The sequence below is a fragment of the Toxotes jaculatrix genome, chromosome 1, assembly GCF_017976425.1.
Source record: "Toxotes jaculatrix isolate fToxJac2 chromosome 1, fToxJac2.pri, whole genome shotgun sequence".
NCBI lineage: Eukaryota > Metazoa > Chordata > Actinopteri > Toxotidae > Toxotes > Toxotes jaculatrix.
Genome location: NC_054394.1, coordinates 19138845 through 19161092, shown reverse-complemented (window position 1 = coordinate 19161092; position 22248 = coordinate 19138845). Strand labels below are relative to the sequence as shown.

The 22248-nt window shown below is 38.2% G+C and overlaps 1 protein-coding gene across 4 annotated transcripts in view; it reads right to left on the bottom strand.

The window, feature by feature from the left end:
* Positions 1-21442, bottom strand: part of dennd2b (DENN domain containing 2B) — a 48387-nt gene extending 26945 nt beyond the window's left edge. Inside the window, exons 1-2 of one of the 4 annotated variants that reach the window (XM_041044851.1) lie at positions 21356-21442; positions 4234-4332 (exon numbers count right to left, since the gene is read on the bottom strand). In XM_041044851.1, the coding sequence (XP_040900785.1) occupies positions 4234-4307 (74 nt within the window). In that variant the 5' untranslated portion in view covers positions 4308-4332; positions 21356-21442. Of the gene's footprint in view, positions 1-4233; positions 4333-6578; positions 7091-15700; positions 15837-21355 lie in introns of those variants that run through there. The other 3 variants (XM_041044868.1, XM_041044842.1, XM_041044860.1) reach the window with 3 other exon arrangements.
* Between the last annotated feature and the right edge of the window lie 806 nt (positions 21443-22248).

Below are 22248 nucleotides of genomic sequence, written 5' to 3'. Positions count from 1 at the left end.
CTCTCATGATATTAGCTGCTACAGTAGCCTCACTCTCACTGCCGTCTGTACTACCGTTCACCACACACACACACACTTTCTCACGGTCCTCACCTCCTTTAAGATGACCTCAGAGAGACAAACTTTCCCTCTAGTTGCCCGACACCTTAACACTCATAATCTTTCAGTAACTTTTGTCATGACTTGGAAGCTGACTAACTCTTGCGAAAGTGAAGCGTTGGGAGATCTGAAGTCACAGCCATGGTTTGAATAACAAGCGTTATGGAAGGTGGAGGAAGCTGAGGGCTGAGAACTGTGATCCAACAATGCAGGTTGGGACAGATCTTGCTTCACACCTATCTGCCCTTCCCTGGTTTCATTCCTCTTGCTCCAGGGTGAGGGAAGCTTTTACAACAGCTAGCAACCTGCAAGCTGCAAGCATGATGGATGCATCTTATCTTACTTTCCTTGAAGCAATATGAGAATTCAAGATGACGACTCGTGTGGAGATTTTCACTACTAGTCTGTAGTACTCTGAAGTCCAATCAATAGATTTTTAAGCACACAATACATATTGAATGAATATTGTGATTAATCATTAATATATGAACTCATATATCAGTGGCTTGGTTAACAAGGAATAAGTGGATATGATACTGTTGTTTTTCTGAATCAGGATTCCACTGTTGTTTGCTGCTTGATATGTATTAGTTATATTTATATTTATATTTATATTAACTGTGGGTATGTCAGAATATATTCCCATGTTTTAGGTTAATATGAAGACACGTTTCATATTGTTACAACAGCTCTACACTGTAGTTATTCACGGGACAATGTCACCACATTGTCATCCCTACACTAAGACGAAAGTGAGCTCTGATTATTACCTTTCCAAGACAAGCTTCAATCCAAGGTGAAATTTCCATCAAAGTTTCATATTTGCAGTTTTGGAAGTCAGTCATACAACAGTTTAGTCATACAACAATATAAGAAAAAAAAACTCTATCACAAGGTCCTGCAATCGATCAATCAGTGTACTTAAGTATTATCAGCAAAATGTACTTAAAGCATCAAAACTACTAGTACTTAGCAAGCTCTGACTGATAAATTACCACATACTGCATTATTAGATTGTTAATGTTAACAGCATTAGTAGCATTTACTAGTTTCCAAATTTGGGGTCAGGTCACAAGATAAAACTGAGATGATTAATGGGAGAGGAAACAAGAAAAAAAAGTTCTAATATGGTCATGTGTTTTCAGTTTTTGGACTTTTCATCAATCTTCAATTTTTTTTGGGGGGGGGGTGTATTAGATTTGAACAGTTACTGAAACCATGTGAGGAGTTTAGTGGGGAAATGTCTCTTGAGCCCCGATTAGACACAGATACTGTATTGTATTTTCTTAAATCTTTTTATGTAAAATCTTAATTTGTAAAATAACTCCAACTGTCTGATAAATGTAGTGGAGTAAAAAGTAAAAAAGTATATTTCCTTCTGAAGTGTGGAGTAGTTAAAGAAGCATCAAATAAAAATACTCAAGTTAACTAAAGGAACTTCAAAATTGTACTCAAACCTCAAAAAGTACAGTACCTGAGTAAATGTACTTAGTTACTTACTTAGCATAAGTCAAACAAACCATATGGTTTTATGAGGAAAATACTCTCTGAGCACTCTGATATTAATCAGCAGTCCAAAATATGACATGTTGCTGTGGTTCATTGGGGAGTTATTAGAATTTGTCAGGCAAATTAAAATCTTACTGGTTCCCTGGCTAAGCTCCTAACAAAACTTCTGCCAAGGAGTATGGCTAACGCAGGGAGCCAGAGAGGGAACAGTGCCTCTGAAGCTAAGTATCAGTGGGAATGTTTTAGTAGCAACCAGACCAAACACTAAGTAATGCAATTCCAATGCCAGTAACAGTGCAGTTTATTGAGTTAATCATGACAGTTTAAATTTTTGCTCTTTGGTTTGATGGTCACGGGGGTTTTACATTTTTTCCCCCCATGTCACAATTGAAACATTCAGGATTCAGCGCTGTGTCTCCACGCTCAACCATGAGCCCACCAACGTGACAGCAAACAAGCAAGAACAAGATGATATGAAAGAAAAGATTCAAACTGGCTTCATCTTGTGCTTTCTGAATGTTTCAAAGAGACTGCATCTGTGTTTGTTTTATATATACTAAATACTAAATGCACTACATACTGGACTGTCATCAGCCTCAAATTCTCATTTTAGTTAAATGAACGAACTGAATCTTAACAAACTTGTAGGCTAATTTTATTGGGATTTCCTTATTTATAGATCTATGATTATTTGGTGACATTATTCAAATATAGTAAAATGCATATATGTTTTGTTAAAAATTATATTTTTGTAACTTTGCATCTTTCCTTCGAAGTATTATGTGTTCGCGTTGATGCATACACCATTAATCCTATTACCACAGTGTGCTTAAATCTGATCTGTTTATAAAGCAGCAGATTTATTCAACTGCAAAAGTAAAATCAGCCACAGAAGAAGATGGATTTTTAGAAGATTATAGCCTCATTTAGCTAGAATTACTCCTTATACTGTAAAATAAAGTGCAGACAGCAGAGCAAAGACCTCTCGATTAGACACAAAAAAAGAAAATATGTGCAGAACGTTTGTCTGTTTAGGGCTTGGAGACTTTTAGGGGTTTCTAGTGGTCTGGATCATGCTTGTAAAAATAAGCCCAGTTTAGTCAGCTTCAGATGGGTCGGCCACACATACAGTACTGTACAAAGATCTCAATGCCAGTCACAACCTGGCCTCTGGCTTTTACTCAGGCTTCCAGGGCATGCCAACCACAAGCCACTTCCTTTTACTGACCAGGATGGAGAGAGCAGACTGCTCACAGGACCAGTGCTTCTACTAGCATAGTTCAACATATGTAAACTTTACCATCTAACATCTCTTTTCTGTTACCTGTGAATTTCTAAGCATATATACACACTCATTTTAACTGGTTTTAAAAACTGGTTATGTTTTGTGCTTCCCAAACACCTCTGTGATTTGCTTTAAACTGTGATCTTTTAGGTATATGATAATGTGTGAAACGTGGCAAAAGATTTATTTTGCATTTGGGAAATTTTTGACCTCACAGAAGATCACAGAGCACAGACTGGACATGTATTAAGTTTTTTTTGTTGTTTCGCTGTATATTGTTTTTTCTATCATGTTGCTGCATGTTGCCATGTGTGCCTCTTGAGGCAACAAAGTTCAGTGTGGGCGTGATTTGCCCTAGAAACAGATCCCTGGTTGACCTCATAGTTTCGGGAAATGCATTGTGTAGCGCTATCCAATGCCATTCCTCTCCATGTTTTAAAACATGGAGCTTTAAGAATCTTGGGTCATGTGAGCCTATGAGGACCACAAGTTAATAAGGCTCAAATACAATGACAAATTTAACTGAGTTTCAAAAGAGACTCTGTTTAAAGGCACAGCATGTTATTTCTGCCGCTAAGGGTCTAAACAATAAAAAAGACATAGTTTGATGACATCATGAAGAGGTAGGCCTAATTTACACCACAAAAGCAATTACTTTAACCAGCAACCACAGGTTACTTTACCTTTACCTACTTTACCTTTCTGCATTGTAAGAAATACTTTCGTGTCTGCTTTTACCTCCATGAATGAACAGTAGCATTTATATTTATAAAAACACAGACAGGCACACAACAATCATCTTGGTCAAAATAAGCATCAGACTGTCACAAGCTGGTGTGACTGTGGACAATGTGAACAATGCACAGATGCATGCAGTGCGATGATCATGTGTAGCTAACGGCCTGTTGCTGCTGAGACGTTCTGTTGAAAGAAAATTTTGAATGTATTAAAAATGGACAGAATGATAGACTGTGAGAATGAACAGTCCAGATATCGCATATCATTCCCAGAGTTTGTTTTTCTCTCCCAGCAGGACACTGTCAGCTCTCAACATGCTATCACAAGCTTCAGCTCACTACTCACTCTTCAGTGATGGATGGGGCTGGGATACAGGATTGTACTTGCAAAAGCTTTGGATGTCTTATCATGACTGACTATCACAGGTTGTTCTTTTCCAAGAAAGCTACTACAGACTAATCAGTGATGGGAAGAGATGGTTAAAAATAAATATTACATATTATTTGTTCAAAAGAACAAAAAAATCCAATCACGTGGATACTCTGAAACTGTGACTGGAAGTGTACCTTAACCAACCCACCCCTATCCCAGATGTCACTGACCTGTCAGGGATGTCCCGGGGAGTTTTACCCCCTCCTGCACGAGGCACAGCCTTCGAACTCTTGTTGGCAGTCATGTTTGTCTGCAACCCACCCACTCACCTGGTGGACAAACACACGGATAAGAAACATTTGAAAAGCTGCAGCACACCATGCATTTCAGCAGACGCAAAAAACACATGAACTGATGTTAGAAACGCAAAAGTCTTTTAAGGTAATCTGGGTTTGTCAGTGAGTATTATTAGGAAATCGCTCAAATATATTCTATAGGGTTAGAGCTTGTAGAGAAACAACAGAGTCAATATTGTGGTGATTTTAATCCAGTCCCAAAACAAAACCAGTTGACCTACATTCTCCTAAGACCACAGCCAAGACCAGGACAAAACTGGGAGTGCCATCAGTCTGAACGGGTCAGCTCATGTTACCAAACTGCTCACCACTTTGGTTTAATGTGTGTCTAACTTGAGCATGTTTTTGTTATTTACAGGTAAGCACAGGTTCCTGTAATAATGACAGGATTATTACAAGGAATTATTACAAGTTCATGCGCTCTCAACCTTTTCCCAATCACAGATTAACATGGGAGTACATGGTGCAACTATAGTGCTTGACAACTTTTCATAAGGCAAGCTAATAAAAAATCCTACCCCACTTCACCACATCTGCCATGTTGAATCTCCAATGTAAACATTGTAATGTAAAAGACTTTCAACAACCCAGAAGTAAGTGGCATAACTAACACAGCATGTAGACGGTGTTGTGCCAGGGAAACTCTGGTGCTTCAGACAAGATATTCTGCCACTTAAAACATGTCTATTTTCACATCAAACAACACTAAACTACATTACTGGAGCAGAAACAGATAAACACACAATATTTAAACAAGGTCTGATCCACATTTGGATCACAGCCAGAAAGGAAATTTGGATAGAAAGCCATTATTCAGGCAACTGCTACCCCGTTGATGGTTCTGTAACACATACACCAAGAGAACACGTAACTAAGCAGTTTGATGTGTGCAGAGGCACAGAACTCAGTATGTGGAGGCTACCAAATGTTTTTGTGTATGATTTAATCAAGGTAAGCACAGAGGATCTTCAAGAGCCTGGCAATGCACTTCAGTATAATTTAAAGGCTGCAGACCTGTTGCCTTCAGGTGGATGAAGACGCTCAGCTCCGATATTTGATATTTAGTTCTGCGGTTATTTGCCAAGGTTTGAAGATTGCTGCCTCTACCATAATAAAACGGAAGCCAACAAACGGTTATTTTGATAATCGATTAATCTGTGGATTATTTTTTCAATTAATCGATTATTAATCGGATAAAAAGGGAAAAAAGCAAAATTTGATTTCCAGCATTTTATTTAATTAACCAAACTGTCTTTGTTCAAAAGTTGTTTCCAACTCACATAAAAAAATTAAATGTATGCTACACTGAGTACAAAAAAATAAATAAAAATTTTGTAGCAGCTGAAACAATGTGGAGAAAAACAAAGATGGTGAACAGTTTAAATAACTGTAACGAAAAACAAAGACCATTTGTTTTTATACAGTGCAGAGAGCATTTCTTTACATGTTCTGAAAAAAAAAAAAACTGTCTCCACCTTGAACTGAGCTGAACAACAATTTAATAAACAAAACGCATGAAACTCAAACAGTTTTTAAACAGGCTTTAGCCTATAGAACTACAGAGGAATGGTTCTTCATGGTTTATTTCTTCTCCATCAGTCTGGTGAAATAGGTCCTTGAAGGAAAAGTGTAAGCAGGTGTTTATCATTTTTCTGAATCCTTCACCACCTCCACCATTGATAGTGGCCTCATGTCTGTAAGCAGCATATTCAGGATGCAGATCTTCCTCAAAACATAGTCACCAATGCTGGGCTGTTATTTTTTCTGAGGTGAGAGAGAACGTGTAGTATGAGTATGCACAGAAGCAAGGTAAGTAAAACAAACAATATCTTTTTAAGTTAATAACTACTGATCTAAAATGCAGACAAGGCTAAATGAAATTAAATAAATGGACATTGGGTAATGCTGCCATGTGCTGAGAATAAAAGGGAAATGCAATTAATATATGTTTGACCAGATATTGCTCAAGTTTCTGTTATGAAGAAATGAAGGAGTCGCGTTAAACTGTCTCTGAATAATTGCATAAAAATAACCCAAAAACTTCACAACGTCGTGTTATCCACCTGTGTCTTTCAAACTTAATCTCAGCTATTATCGTCAAACATATCTACAGTTTCCGGCAAGTTTGTGTCCGTTTTTCAGGACAATTTAAAAACAAACCTCTGTCTGTTTTCTCTAGTTTTGTTGATGTATACATGATAAATTAACTACGAACTTACCGTGAGTCTCCATTCACCCATGGCTCCAACATGCTTCCTCTTCAGGTGCTCATACAGTGATGTTGTGCTGCCGTGCCAGGCGAAATCAGCTGCGCACATTTTGCGCCTAACGCTGTTCTTTGAAGGCGTTAATGTAAAGTGCTCCGATACTTTTGACGACTTGGGTCGTACATTTTTCTCCCTGCTAACGTTAGCCTCCTCCGCTGTGACCGCCTCCGCCATTTTTCGAACGCTTCTTCCAGGTGAGCTACACAAGGCGCGGCATTGGTCCGTTTATCCTGCCCCTTCTTCTTCTTCTTCTTTTACGGCGGTCGGCATCCAGCTTACTGGTACTTTACTGCCACCGCGGCTTTGGTTGGCTCACTGCTCCCACATTAGGGGGTAGCAGCTGCACTTATATGTATGATAACGTAGACCCAACTAATCGATTATTAAATTAGTTGCCAACTATTTTAATAATCAGTTTAATCGATTAGTTGTTGCAGCCCTATTTGTTAGTGATAAAAACATTGCTGGTAGCTGCTTAAAGCATGCCCTCACAGATGATTGTTGTTATTACTTATGAGCTGTGGATCAGCTTCACTTAACATCCTCTATTTAACACTATGAAAAGTCCTAACAGCAGAAAAAAACCGTTAAGACGTCTTCCGTATAATAAACATTTCCTGGACATAATCTCAAATTGGTCCATCAGTTAGTTAAACCGTCACTTCAAACTGAAGGCTATTGCCCCTGAAAATCACTTTTTGAAATGCAGCATTGACCCTTTCAAGAAAGCTCAAAGTAATTGTTCTGGTGCATAAGGAGGTCAAATGGAGATCCCCAGAGATCAGAGGTGGAGGATGGGAGGGTGCTTGGCAGCATGACTTGTTTACAGGAAGTTGTTGTATGCAGAAGCCAGCCAACCAGTAGTGGAGCTGAGTCCTATAGAGACAGATGAGGAGAGAGAGGGAGCATTCCTGCTGTCAGCTATTTCCTGTAACTGTGGACTGCACTAAGAGGACTGGGCATGCATCATTTTCATCAAACACAAATGATGTCCTGTCCTGCTTACAACTCTCCTCTCTTGTTGTGATTCTGTGTATTAGAGTACACCCTATACTCAGCCTATATTCCTTGTGATGCACAGAGCTGTCGGATTTAACAATGGAATTAAAACATAAAGGCCTACTGACCTACTGTAAATGACAGTTTGTCTAGAAATATGCAGGTAACTGACATGACATTTGTTTAATTAGAGTTATTCTCAAATAACTATCAATCAGCGAGTCTTAGCCACATTTGTGGCAAAGCACACTGCACTAAGGGTGTGAAGACATGTTTTTTGGATAACAAAAGCTAAAGCTACATAATTTATCCATAACATCACAAATCATTCTAGAAAGCTAAAATAAAAAGGAAACAGAAAAAAAGCTTTTATATTACTCTAAATTAAACCAAATGAAATTATGCTGCCTACATAAAATTCAGACACACTGGCAGCTGTGTAAAATATAATTTCTGATTAACACCTGCGGAAAAAAACTGTATAAAAATATTCTCTCTCTCTCGCTGTAACTGAAAACATGGAGCTTCTGTCATTTTAATTTGTAACACCTCGAAGCAAACATACGAGGATGAGAAAAATCACCTGTCAGGAGCAGAGAAGATTAAACTGGCTATGATCCAAATGCGAAAATTAAACTTTACATTATGTCAGCTCTACACCACAGTTATATAAAGTCAATAACAATGTTTATTTATTTAAAGTCATCGTTTTCATTTTTTGGACTGAGAAAGTTACAATCACGGAAATAGGTCACAGGGGCCCAAGATGGACTTTACAGTGTAAACACCAAGGCGTTAGCCAACTGACTTCCTGAGGTCTGATACCATCTCCCTACACAAAATCACAGGCTGTAAACAACCACTTCTAAGAAAGCTCTAGAGTGCCTTTAAAGTGCATTCAACCAGATTCAACACAAATTTTCTCTTGAGATGTCTGAACCAGAGTCAAGCTAACAGTCAACAGTGGAAGCCAACAGCTTCATGATGACGGGAGTCTTTCCTTCAGTAATGACGACTCGTTTGACACTGATTGGTGTTTAAAAGTTTGGTGTTTTACAGAATGACGCAGGACACGAAAACACATTAAAGTATGAGGACACACGTTGGCCGGAGCGGTTGTTCAGTACATTAGTGTGAAAGCTCGCACAATGCAAAATTCTTCAGTAGGGCTTAATAAAGTTGACATGGGGACGCATGACTTGGTTAAACACTCGTACCATGTTTCAAGGCTGCAGGTCCTTGCTGCAGAGGCCTAGGTGCAAATCCACATTCGTCCCTTTGCTGCATGTCATCTCTCATCACTGAGCAACATTGAAACTGGTTTGGAACTGTGTTTCTGGCCAACTGAAAAATTCACTCTTTATGCTGTTTTTGGTCTTAACAAACTAACGAGCTATGTCTGTCTCCTGTTTGGTGCTGAGAAGGTAGTGTACAGTGAGTTTTTCCTTTTTTTTCTTTTTAATAAAAACAGCTGAATGCTGCAGCTGGAAACAACACTGATGAGAACAGTGGGACTGAGTCAAAACAGTGACACAGGTCTGGAAAACCCGGAAAACAATTAGCTAAGACATTAAAAAGCACAGCAGAGCTGAAAGAAACTGCAGAGTCATGTGATAATTCTCTGTGATTTCAACACTGTGAGAGACCTCTTTTACAATACACTTTGCCATTTGATCTGTAGTAAATATAAATTTATTGATTATATATAGAAAATATGACACTATGAAAAGTGTTCATAAAATTGTTTGACCTCATTCTTAATGGCCTCCATTTAAAATGTCACTGACCAACCAGGTAACATAAGCAAATATAAAGTAAGGGGAATCACACACTGGCAGCACATGATTCGTATCAGAACACCGGCACCCATTGTTTTCAATGTAAGCCCACACACACTGGTGTGAATGTCATCACATCTTGACAGGATAATAATAATAACTACACTTCTAGAAGTAACTGCCATCACTTCAAAATCCACACAGAGAGATGAAAAAGGCATCCATGAGTTTACCCGTCTTTGGCTCTGACTTAAAAACAAATCCCAGAAGCCAAAATGTCTTTTTAAGACATTCAACACCATCATCTTTATGACCTAGCTTAGCCATTTCAGGGCTTTTCCTGGTTTTGTCATGTTCGTGTCCACAAGTACTAATTGATTACATGAGAGGCATATCAATGACGCATACTTTTCCACAGTAACAAGAGCATATTCATGAAATGGGACTACAACAGTGTCTCCATTAGACTATCTGGGCTGGAATAAAAGGGCCCTTTGTGTTCAATACATCCTTGAGAGGGACATGTGGTTAAAAAGTAAGTCTTTTATCAGCCGTGTGTGTGTGTGTGTGAAAGGGAGAGACTCAATTAGGTAAAATATCTTTCAAAATAGAGTCCACACGTCCTTGGCCCTGTCACATTTGACAGATCATCTGATACAAAGTTCTCTCCACTACATGCAGGAATGTACTAATATTTGCCCTATCCATCAGACTGTGGCTGCATTTAAAATATTAAAGAATGTTTTCTGAGGGTGAAGGAAAACACAGGAGAGGGGCAGAAACACCTGGCCCCAATGCCAGGAGCCTCTTGCTCATTGAACAAAGACTACACAGAAATATGCACTCTCTCAGCACCTGGCACTTGATGTTCGACAATTTTATCTGACAATTCTGTGATGTCATGAGGGACAAACGTTTGTCAACCTGTGACTGGGTTGACTTTAAGATGTTTGTTAATCCTCAAAAAGAAAAAAAAAACCAGACTTCTTCAGTCTTCTTCTGCTTCTTTGCTACTCAGCTTTTCTGGCTGAACTGGCCCTCTAGTTCTGCTGATCAGCAACCTGACTTCAAGGTTTTTTAAAACCACCGCAGAGTACACAGGCAGCCAAGAAGCAATGGGGAAAGGAAGGAGTGAAAATCTCTGCAAATTCTCAACTCTTTCCACACGTCACAACTCGCTGGCAGACACTCACACACAACCCACACACTGATCCACGCCATTGTTTTAATATCTGCAGAAAGACCAGTTTTGTCCCCAAAGGACAAAAAGAGACTTGAGCTGGTTGAGTTGGGTCATGTCAGTAGAGCAGTGTGGGACTTGACTTGCATAAATATCCTGAGCAGAGGAGAATCCAGCTCTTGATAGTCAACCCAGGATAATACAGTTCACATAAAAACAATTACAACATACATATGAACTGTGCATATGAGATGTACATACATACAGCCTCGTACTGTAGGTTAAAGCAAAAATTTGCATCTGAAACATAAAGACTGGAGTATATTCTTGATATATGTAAATATTCTGTTCATAATCTAACTCTCTGGGGGGAAGTTTAAGCCTCTGACAGCCTCTATGTTTCTATATGTAGAAGAAAACCACCAAGGTTGATGCTGCTGGCAGTTGCACACAGCCATACCTGTATAATTAGCCCCATACTCTACCACATGGTTGGCCATGCTGCCAATATATAGCTCAGTTGACCAGGTGGAACCAGTTCTTGGAATCTTTTTTTATCTCCTTTTTTAGCAATTTCAGCTCTTTTTTTTCAGAGTAATCATGGTGTATTTTCTCTTTGTGGAAAAGAGGAAAAACCCTTCTGTGTAACCTAGATATGAACATGCACAGCTGCAGAGGCAGGCATGTGGAAAACAGGCTTTCATCCATCTGAGCTGCAGCAGGGGGGTTAGAATTTGTGTCACAGCACAGACCTCTGACATAAAAGTCTTTTCCAAGGACATAAGCAGTAGGTAAGATGTATTCTTGTTTGCCTCTGTCTTAAAGCCAGAGTTTAACTAAGTCAACAAAAACAAGGATTAGCTGCATATCAACTGTGTTTTTGCTCCTTCTCTTCACTATCAGCACATTAGTCAATACCAACTTCAAGCCGTTTTGAAATTTTAAGCTGCGAGACTGGATACTTGATTAAATGGGATATTTAAATCTAAATGTGAAATTCATAAGTAATTTTTCACATAATTGGAAAAAAAAATATGCATTTTTCCATAAACAACTAAATATTCTGAAAACAGTGCAGGAAGATAAAGAAGAGCGACAATGACCCCTAATGCCTTCACTTATTCAAAGACCTCTCTTTATCAACGCATACACTTTTCCACCTGTTAAAAATAAAATCATAAAATCTGACCGACTGGTTTGTTTTGACCATAAAGGTGATCTTTCTCTAACCATCAAGTAGTTTTACTGTAGTTGGGTAAAATCAACTTATCCCAAGAGGAGGCAGATCACAGAACATCTACACTGTTGCCCATAAAGTTGGAATCAAATATATTTTACCTCTTCTCATGAAATGATTGTGACAATGTGATTTATTCTTGATAGATAAAGCGTATATCTTCTCAAAACTTTATTGATCAATCTCTTCCAATGTGATGTATATGTATATATGTGTGATACTGATGTGTATAAATAGGAATAAAAAGAGGAATGTGTCTAAAAACAATATTATTTCACCTTTATGGGCAACGGTGTATATGAGATGTTCGTGGGACATTTACAGTGTTTGGGTCAAATGACCTATTTTTTCAAAATTCAAAATGCTACGGTAAACAAATGAACAGGAACTCACTTTAAATTGTGCTCTGGCTTCCAATGCTCGCATTAGCATTACTGTTCTTAACATGAGTGTTCACTGAATAAACTGAGATAACAGAAGTGATCTCATAAGTGATACCACTGTGCATATGATGACAACCTTCGATTAAGAAATAGCTTTAGTTGTTTGGATTAAATTGTCTGGAGATTGTTTACACAAGTCAAGGTGTGTTGTAATTAATGGCTCTAAGACAAAGCCACTACAAATTTACTATAGGTTCCAGGCTGTCTACTTTATAAAAACTTGTTAGAAATCAAAAACTTTAAGAAATGGTGTGTACCATTTATTCTGAAAATCGACTGGTTCTGACAGGTATTTATAAGCTGAAAGGTTCACAAACACACCTGACTGTGTTTGCAATCACAGACTGATGGCGAGCGGCTTGCATCTGAGCATGCAATGTTAGATTAACAGACATCCTAAATAAATGAAGGCAGAACATGTCCTGACATGTTAATGTTGACATGGTTATGTTATGTTACAGTGACATGGGATCCATAATCCTTCTGCATATCACACAGATCCCATAAAATCACTACAACCCACTAAACATAGAGTGCATGGGGAGATTATAAATTGTTTGTAATGCTACACACAGAGGTTAAATTACACTGTCAGCTTATTATTACGTGACAGCAAACCTAAAGAAATGTTAGTAATCAGAAGCCACCTGCAGCGAGCCAAGGCCACAAATCCCACTTGCTTAACTCTGACCCTACCCCATTTGTTTCAACACTGAAAACTGTCTCCAGCACCCTCAGAACTGGGACCCATTGTCTTTTTGTAATTGTCGTCAAATGTGAGATGTCTACAACACCTCTGTACTATTCTATAGCTATACTGCTCGCTCACTTAAGAGCGCTGCTCTGATACGGACGAGCAGGTGTGGAATCAGGTGTGACATTTTAAGCCAAGTTAATGTGAAACCAAATGTAAACTGAAACATGCAGCAGTGCTTCCACAGACTTCAGTCAGACACTGGTATCATATCCTTTGAGTGGACCAAAAACCAATATCTACATAATATCTCATTATTTTAAGGTTCCAGCACACATGAATATGTACTTGCACTCCAGCTCAAATGCTTTCATGAGAGGCAATGAAACGTGGAAATACATTTTCTTTGTATCAAAGGAAGCATTCTCTCAGTGGTTGATATTTTAGTAGAGCTTTGGGGTCAAGTTAAAGAAGATGGTCTTGTGATCTGAATAAGACTGGATAGGATTCCCTGTCTGGGAAATCTGATAAAACCATATGTTGCAGAAGTAAACCCCACCCCCAAAATCTAAGAGACCTGTGGCTGAGATTCCTTTTAGTAAGATGTTGAACAGAACTGTTCCTTCAGAGCTGCTCTGTGGCTAACAGAATCAGACCTTCACCCTCTGAGACCTCCAGCCATGTGTATCATGTATCAACCAGTATCAGCAAAGTAAATCATGGATGATAGATAGAACCAGAAAACACGAAAAGGACTTTCACTGTGATATTGAGTGAACAACAGTCCCCTTAAAAGTGGCTGGTGATAGGGCAGGCTTACTCCTGTTAAACTGAATGGCAAACAGAGATGAACTTCCTCAATAGCTTTATGTTGACAGTCCCGACCAGAGAGAGGGGAGAGTTATTGTTTGATCTGCACAATAGAACGTTTTAGGGGAAAAAAAGAGAGCTAAAGGAAACCAGTCACCGCCATATGGTTTGTATTGCACTGAATAAGATAAGATCAGGATCTAAGCTGTAATCTCAAATGGTTATGTTTATATTGGTTCTGTAAATAGCCTTATAAACATTTCTCCCATATAAACATTTATGATCCACACAAAGCTTTTTACAAAGTACTCAGCAGAGTGTGCTTTTCCTAGTGCTTTTCTAAAGGTGAGAATGTCTTATCACTTTATCAACCATATGTGTTTAGAATTTTAAAATCTGAATATGGACTTAAATGTGCATTAAAATCCACAAAGCAACAGACATCGTGATACACGAAGCAGGTCATGAGAAATATGAGAAAATGTTTTTTAAAAAGTACATTCAGTGTTAGAAGATTATTTCATAAATCCCCAGTTTAAAATTTAAAAGTTTAAAGTTTAAGAGTTTAAAATAAAAATAAAAATAAAAAATAAGTTAAAGATTTAAAAAAAATTATAAAACATAACGTTTTGTTATTGATTCTTCTATAATAATATATACAAATAATATATACAAGTAGAGCAAAAATAATTTCTCGTCAACTATTTATTTAATGGCTGAAGTCATTTCTCATGTAAAAACATTTTATGGTTATAGTTTCTCGAATGAGATGATTTGCTGCTTTTACGTCTAATTATTTTTGATAATCTATTTTTAATCATTTTGAGGTTTGGACTGGTGGTTGGACAAAACAAGAATCACGAAGGTGACACTATTGCCTGAAATTATACAAACGAAAAGTTCAATGGACTCAAGTAGTGGAGAAAAAGATCAGGATATTAGTCCATCTGGAAAATAATCAGCCACAGTCTAAAATAGTTAAAAATTAGTTCCACCTTAGCCAACCACAACAGTAAAAGGTTGCTCACACATTATCGCGTGCATGATGATAATCTAAATATATAATATTTAACAGTATAACAGTCTAAGGGGACATTTTATTGAATAGACTTACTTTACATACATTTAACTGATTTTACAAGTTAAACTTACAGTTGAAGTTACAGCTTCAATGCAGGACTTTAACTTGCAGTGGAGTATGTTTACAGTGTGTATTAATACTGTTACTGAAGTAAAGGGCCTGAAAACTTCTTCCACCACTGTATACACACATATATAATGTAAGGCATATACAAAACACACAGCATTACCAAATAAAAGAGCATGTGCACATCCTTGTACAAAATCTGTGTAAACATACAAACTACAGAGATGCACACACGTTGTTTCATGTAGGGTTTTATCACCCAAGACACACACACACACACACACAAAAATCTCCCACGAATGTCCAAACGACAACAGGAAAAGTCCACAGTGAGTTCAGTTCAGTGATCTGATCTACAGTCCTGCTCTGTTTCTACTTATCTGCTGGTTTGACTTTTTGGATGTTTAAGCGACTTGGTCTAATTACAATCCACAGAGTTACTGCCTGTATCCGCTGGGACATTTTTCTTCATTCAAAGGGTCAGCTACAAAACACACACACACACACACACACACACACACACACACACACACACACTGGTGTTTTAGCCTGTTCATAGTTTAACATGTCGATGACCAAATATGGTCACATGGATATTAGGACTACATTTAAACGCACCTTGCAACTGTTTTTTTTTTATAACTTTACAAAGGTTTCCGGGTTTTGTTTTTGTTTTTTTTTTCAAAATTCGGACCTTTGTTTTCGGTGGCTAAGCACTGCTAACTAAAAGTTTAACCTTCCTGTTGTAGCTCGTCAAGAACGGTTCAAAAGCAGGCGGCTTTTTACCTCCGAGTTTCTCCTCACATCCATGGCTGCTGACATTTTGAGATTATAATCCCTTTGCGACGCACAAATCCCGTTTCGTCTACGCCTTCCAAAACTTTGGCCGGTTTTGCCGGATACCTGCCCTTCTCAATAAACTCCGACTCATGTCTTTCCAACCAAAACCGAAAAAAAAAAAAAAAAAAAAAAAAAAAAAAAATCCTGCCTCCCCTTTCACTGCCTGCTGCAGAGGGGAAGGCAGGACTTGTTGCCAGGGGGAACGAGTTGTTTGCCCCCCACTTTTCTGAAGAATTACCCCCCCTCCTCAGCCGGGCATTCAGGCTCTCTCCCCTTGTTTATTGTCTTGGTGGGCTGAGGAGTGTGGATGAATATTCACGACTTGAAGGCGCTGTTGATGGGAAGAAACCATGTTGCCAGCATTGCAACACATTGTCATGCTGAAATCCTCCGCTGGTCAATAGGAACACATTTCACCCACACAAAGATGCCTTTCATTTGTCAGAGATGAATGTGTGACCGAGCAGCAGTGATGGAATGTAACTAAGTACATTTACTCAAGTACACGTTTGAGATTCTTTACTATTTGCAGTCCATGCTACTTTATACTTATATTTCACTACATTTCAAAAGGGAAGGGAAAAGTATTGGACTTTTTCCTGCACTACATTTATCTGACAGCTGCAGTAACTTTGCAGACTTACTTTACAAATAAAAAACATTATTAGCAAATAAATTCTGATATGTTATAATAGATTAAGCTATGTAGCTGTATATATAGTAGTAAAAATCAGCTCCACCTTTATCTGCAGCATTGAAGTGCTTCACATTAATGTAGAGCTGTAACAATTTGTCGCCCGATCGGTTAGTCAGTCAACAGGAATCTGATACTATTTTGATAATCGTATTGTTCTTTTTCATTATTCTGAAATGGATCATTCTCCATGTTGAGTTCTTTGACTTATCATATTTTAATATATTTTAATGTTATTACTTTTGTACTTCTGCTTTTCCTTGTAACAGAATATTTCTACAGTTTTCTTGGCACTTTTAAGTAAATGATCTGAGTATTTCTTCCACTTCTATGAAACAGGCCATTGAACAGTGTATACAGACACTGTCAATGTACATGTCTATGTACTCTACATGTATAAATATATTTTGGTGACATTATTTTACAATTTAAGCATTTCATTAGTGATATAAAACATGAAACTGATTAGTAACCTATTCCAGTACCTGCTCTTCTAAAAGCGTCCACAGGTTACAGTTTAAAAATACTCTGATAATTCATGCATTCAATCTTATTTAAGTAATAGTATTTAAATATTATGTATTATATAAAGACCCACAAAGTTTGGGTCTATGTTTCTAAAGAGACAGAAGGTCACTGCCAAGTTCAGCTTCAGGTTGGGATGAAACCAGATCCCATCAGTCACAGAGAAACAAGTGAGTCTCAGGAAGATCTTCAGCTGCAGCCTGTCAAGGCAACAAGTGCCGACCTGGAGAGCTGTGGATAAGTCTGGGCTCCCCAGGAGACTCAAGGCCTGGGTCTACCAGCATGGGATCCTCCCAGGGACCCTCAGAACTAAACTGGCAGTCCAGCAAGGAGTAGCTCAGCTAAAGCACAAGTGGAGTGTATTTGGAGTGTGCACAGGGCAGGGCCAGACTTAGAGGATCAACATCTACCTGACATGACACTGCCAGCATGAAGGAGAGGCAGACGCTGTGCAGGAGGAGGTATAATATAATATAATAAATATATAATTGATATAATAATATCAAATTTTGTAAGATGATGCTATGAGTTGTATTCAAATCTTAATCTGAAAAGCAAGTAGTATTTATAGTTGCCAGATAAGTGTAGTGGAAATGAAGTATAGTAGAAGTATGACATGTAACATAGAAAGGAAAGACTTAAGTACAAGTACCTCATAACTGTGCTTAAGTAAAATACTTGAGCAAATGTATTTATTTACATTCCACCACTGATCATGGGGTTAATACCTCAAGTAAGTAAAAGTTCTTACATACTAGTACTATCTATGCATCAGAATTTCCTCTGTCAGTGACATACTATTATAAATATTATATTTTTGGATCATTTTCACTGATGCATTTACAAGTCAACTGCACTTTAATGGTGTAGCTGGTTGAAAGGGTTGTTTAATCTTAAAAATTGTTGTTTCTAAGATACTGATCAGATATTTTATACTGTAAAACTAGGTCTACAGCTGTCAGATAAATGCAGACATGTAGTACAGTACAAAGTTATGTAAAATGGTAATATTCAAGTGAAGCACAAACTAAAGACTCCCTGAACATGTTGTTTTTGCTGACCTCCAGTGGTTTAACTTCTAACCTCGCTGCAGTGATGTACAGGTGTACCCCAGGACCCCATGAGATCACAGGGGCAACAAAGCACAAAACTGGCAGAAGACACCCAAGTACGCCCATCAGTGATACTGGGTGTAGTCAAAGGTAAAACAGTGTGGTGTTACTCTTTAAAAACAGTAATTTAGCAAATATGCAGAGTATCATTCCACTGTTGCATATCTCTAAAGTGTTTGGGATTGTTTTGTCGTAAAGTGTTATTGCTTTGGAGCTGAACTAAATTGTCGGTGACCGCAAAAATGTAAATATTCACCCAAAATGTAATACCCCCCAAGTTTGACTTAACTCCAATCAAATTAAACCACTTAACTCTCTCTGTGCTGTGGTTCTGGAGCATACACTGAATGCTAAAGGACGTCTTTGTAATATTAGCTCATGCAAACGGTTTTAGACTGTGTGCCCTGCATGTTCATTTGGACACAAACACTGAAAAAAACATATACCAGACAAAAACAAGATGAGAAAGCCACACATTCCAAACTTCTATAGTCTGGAAGATCATATGTCACAGTGCTTCGCAATAAAAGACAAAAGCAAGACACAGACAAAATAAGTAAAAATGTTCTTTTCTAACCACCCTTCCGTCGCTGCTGAATGTCTCAGCTGATCAAAAACACCACAGATCAACAAAAACAAAACATATCTAAACTGTAATCAAGCAAGTAAGTGGACCTCGAGTGGCTTTTCTAAGCGGCTGTTTACAAGGTCAAACTGAACAGTCAAGCTCAGAAACTCTTTTTTTAACAATGGATTTTACAGCAAAGATCAAAAGAGCTTCCGCTTCAATCAGACAAATCCATTTCAAAACACTTATAATATCAACTAATTCCTTTTTTCCAATCAGTGTTTTCTGTCCATTCTCCTACAAGTAACATCTTTACACTAAATGTTAAAGCACTACCCATCCATAAAACCTACTCCTCTCAGTCTCTTGGGGTGTCTTATCATCCCACAGACTTGGGAACAGAGGAAGTCACAAAACCCAGACATCCGTTATCACAGTTCGTAACATCAAGTCAGCAGGAAGCCTACAGCTCTGCCACTGTGCAGCTTTTCTCAGGGACCCACTCAAAACCCTTCAAGGTTCTCGTAAAGATTGTCCTTCCTGAAAACACTGCAGATCCTCAGTGTCTGAGCATAAAAGACAGAGGCACCGACTTCTTTTTGTGGGATGTTTTACCAGAGTGTAACCTAAGCCTAAACTCTTGGAATTCATTGTTCCGTGGATTGCAGAGCCATCTGGATTTCTCATTAAAAGCCACATCCTCTTGTTGCATGACACAGGATCATCAAACAAAGTTCGAATCAAAACATAACATCCATCTGTTCCAAGTATATACTCACATACATTCATGAAATTCTTACAGCTTTGCCAGCCTCTAAAAAACTTATTAGACATTATTTCAAAGGTTTCAGACCTGACTGCAGAGCTCTGATACTGGAAATCTCAAGATTTTCTTTCCCGCTCTCATGATTGTTCACCTGCTAAAGCCGCGGTCACAAGGGAATAAATGTTTATTATCTCATGCAAAATCACTAAACCCTGTGTGTGTTTGTTGAGGATCCACTGTGAATCCCAAATCCTCAGACATTCAAGGGGATTATTCCACAGCTCTGTGGGGCTTTTGCCACCTATACTCCAAAGATTCATCTCATGTCATGTCTTTTCTTTGAGCTTCTGCACATTCCAAAGTTTTGAAGGGTTGAGGGAAGTGTGTAAATACTGAACCCATTTGAGAAAAGTACAGAGAAAAGCCAAAGTCACTGCACACAAACATCTGCACCACTTTTAATATAAGAAATATATTTTGTGTAAACAACAACAACAAACAAACAAACAATCAAAAAACAAACAAACAACCCCCCCCCCCCCCCCACCATATCAGGTTTCAGAAACGGACCTGAGGCCTCTCTTAAACGTCAGGATTAAGCTGAGTCAGGCTGACGTGTCTAGTCAACACTCCTGCTTGGGGGCCTGAGATCCAGCCTGACAGCACTGACAGGGGAGACGCAGTTTGTCTGGTAAAGACATCCTCTTCTCTTCAAAACTGAAGAAGACAAGCTGCAAGAATCTTTTTCAGAGTATCTGACACTACAGTAATAACACTTGATTTTTTTTTTTTAAAGTTGAATCTGTTTTGAGCATGTTTTTTTTTTTCATGCATACTCTATTTTGCAGTTAATGTCCCATGGATAAAACCATCAGACACATCTCTCTGTCCATCAATCATTATGTAAGAAAGTTATAGAAAGTCACACTTATATAATACTGACTACCTGATGTGTATGTGTTAACAGGAATCATGGTGTCCTTTTTTCTTATTAATTCTAGGGACTCTATTTTTTTGGAACCATATATACCATTATCCAATCACCAATTCACTGAGTGATGAAAAAAACACTTAATAAGGATAATAAAGTGATAGAATGATTAGTTTTAATTGACAATCATTTGTAACCAACCTGCGCTCATTCTCTTATCAATCACAGGATAATTTGAGCTGGAATGTTTTGAAAGTTTCATTGTTCTCTCAAGAACAAGTAACACCATGTTACTGTTTCTAAAAATACTTTGAATAGCTGCAGCTAGAGTTTCACAACACGATGTGCTGGCGAGGAGTAAAGTTTAATACAAGGACATTCCTTTATCTCGTCACATTTTAGCTTTTCACCACACAGCAGCCACAACATCAGTCTGACGACTGACTCAGAAACCTTGAAGGCGAATGTAGAGTAGTGGTGTAATGTTTCACACACTGCACTTTGTGTGCACGAGACTGTGTGTGCGTGGCATTGTTTCCAAAGTGTCTCAGAGACACATAAAAAATTATTAACTGAACTGAAACTTGTTGCGACGTCAAGGTAAGAGAAGACACAGGTGAGTGAACAATGTCTGAGGCGCTGCAAGAGACATTGATTATTTGGGATTGATCAAATTCAAAGGCTGAGGCGCCCCCTGTAGGCCAACCGATACAAATGCAGCGCTAAAGCCGAAAAGAACTACTTTTCTACCTAATCATCAAACAGTGGATTAAACGGTTTACCAGCATCGACCAGAGTCAGAGTCTATGTAAATAAGTTAAAGCTCAGTCAAGTTAATCATGTCTCCAAAACAACAGACTATGAAAGAGACATTTTTCTTTTCTTATGAGCACAACTATTTAAAGATGCTTAAAATTCTACTTAAAAAGGTTCGGAAAGGGAAAAGGAAAATTCGTTAGATTTCTTCATATTGAACATTTAACGAGCTGAAATCATAAAGCCTACCTGCCTTTCTTGGTTTTTGCTGTGTTTGGTCAATGATCCATCCTAGAACAGAGCGTGTGCCGCTTTCTGTCTGTGCAAACTGAAAACTGATTTTTTTTTTCCTGCGGAAAAATAGTCTCCCCCGTATAACTGCATGCAATGAGAGGGGAGCAAAGGAAAAGAGGACTGCACAGGAAATGATGACGCAGCCGTATGGAAATCACTTAGTTAAATAAAAGGATGATAGATTGGGGTTATCACGGACCTGCAGACAGCCCGCTCATTAATGCAGTCACGGTTTAGTTTCAACAGGTTTTAATGGCGAGTTTAACTGGCCATGTCCCAGTGGCTTCCAGATGTTTCTGAGTTAATAAAAGTGACTGGATAAGTACTATCTGAATGTGCTGAAAATTAGTAGCATGTCAGTAGCTGGAGTTATTTAAAATACTTTTACCTAAATTAAACTCTAAACATATCTGCTGAGTTTTTATGGGGAGTTGTCTTGACAAAAGAGTCCAAAACAGAGTCCCAACAGAGTATTTTTCCAGTGTCAGATTCTTATGAATTGGAAAACTCTTGCCAACGCAGTGAGCAGAAATCATCAAGAGGAATTTACTCAGCCACAAAAACCTCAGCGCACTAGAAAACATTTCAAATAATTTAGGGAAACTATTTCTGCATCAGAGTGTATAAAAGTATACTTTAAATGGTCACAAACATACAGAAAATCTGAGACAGGGTAGAAATATTGTGTGATTCCTACACTGTACCCTGGGACACCGTAGCAGGTTAATCTGGCCGGGTTTGTATCACACAGCATAGAGAGAGAGAATGTAGGCCATATTATTCATTTTAAATTGCATCTGAATATTATTTATCAAAGCAGTGGCGAGAAATGCTGACACAATATCCAT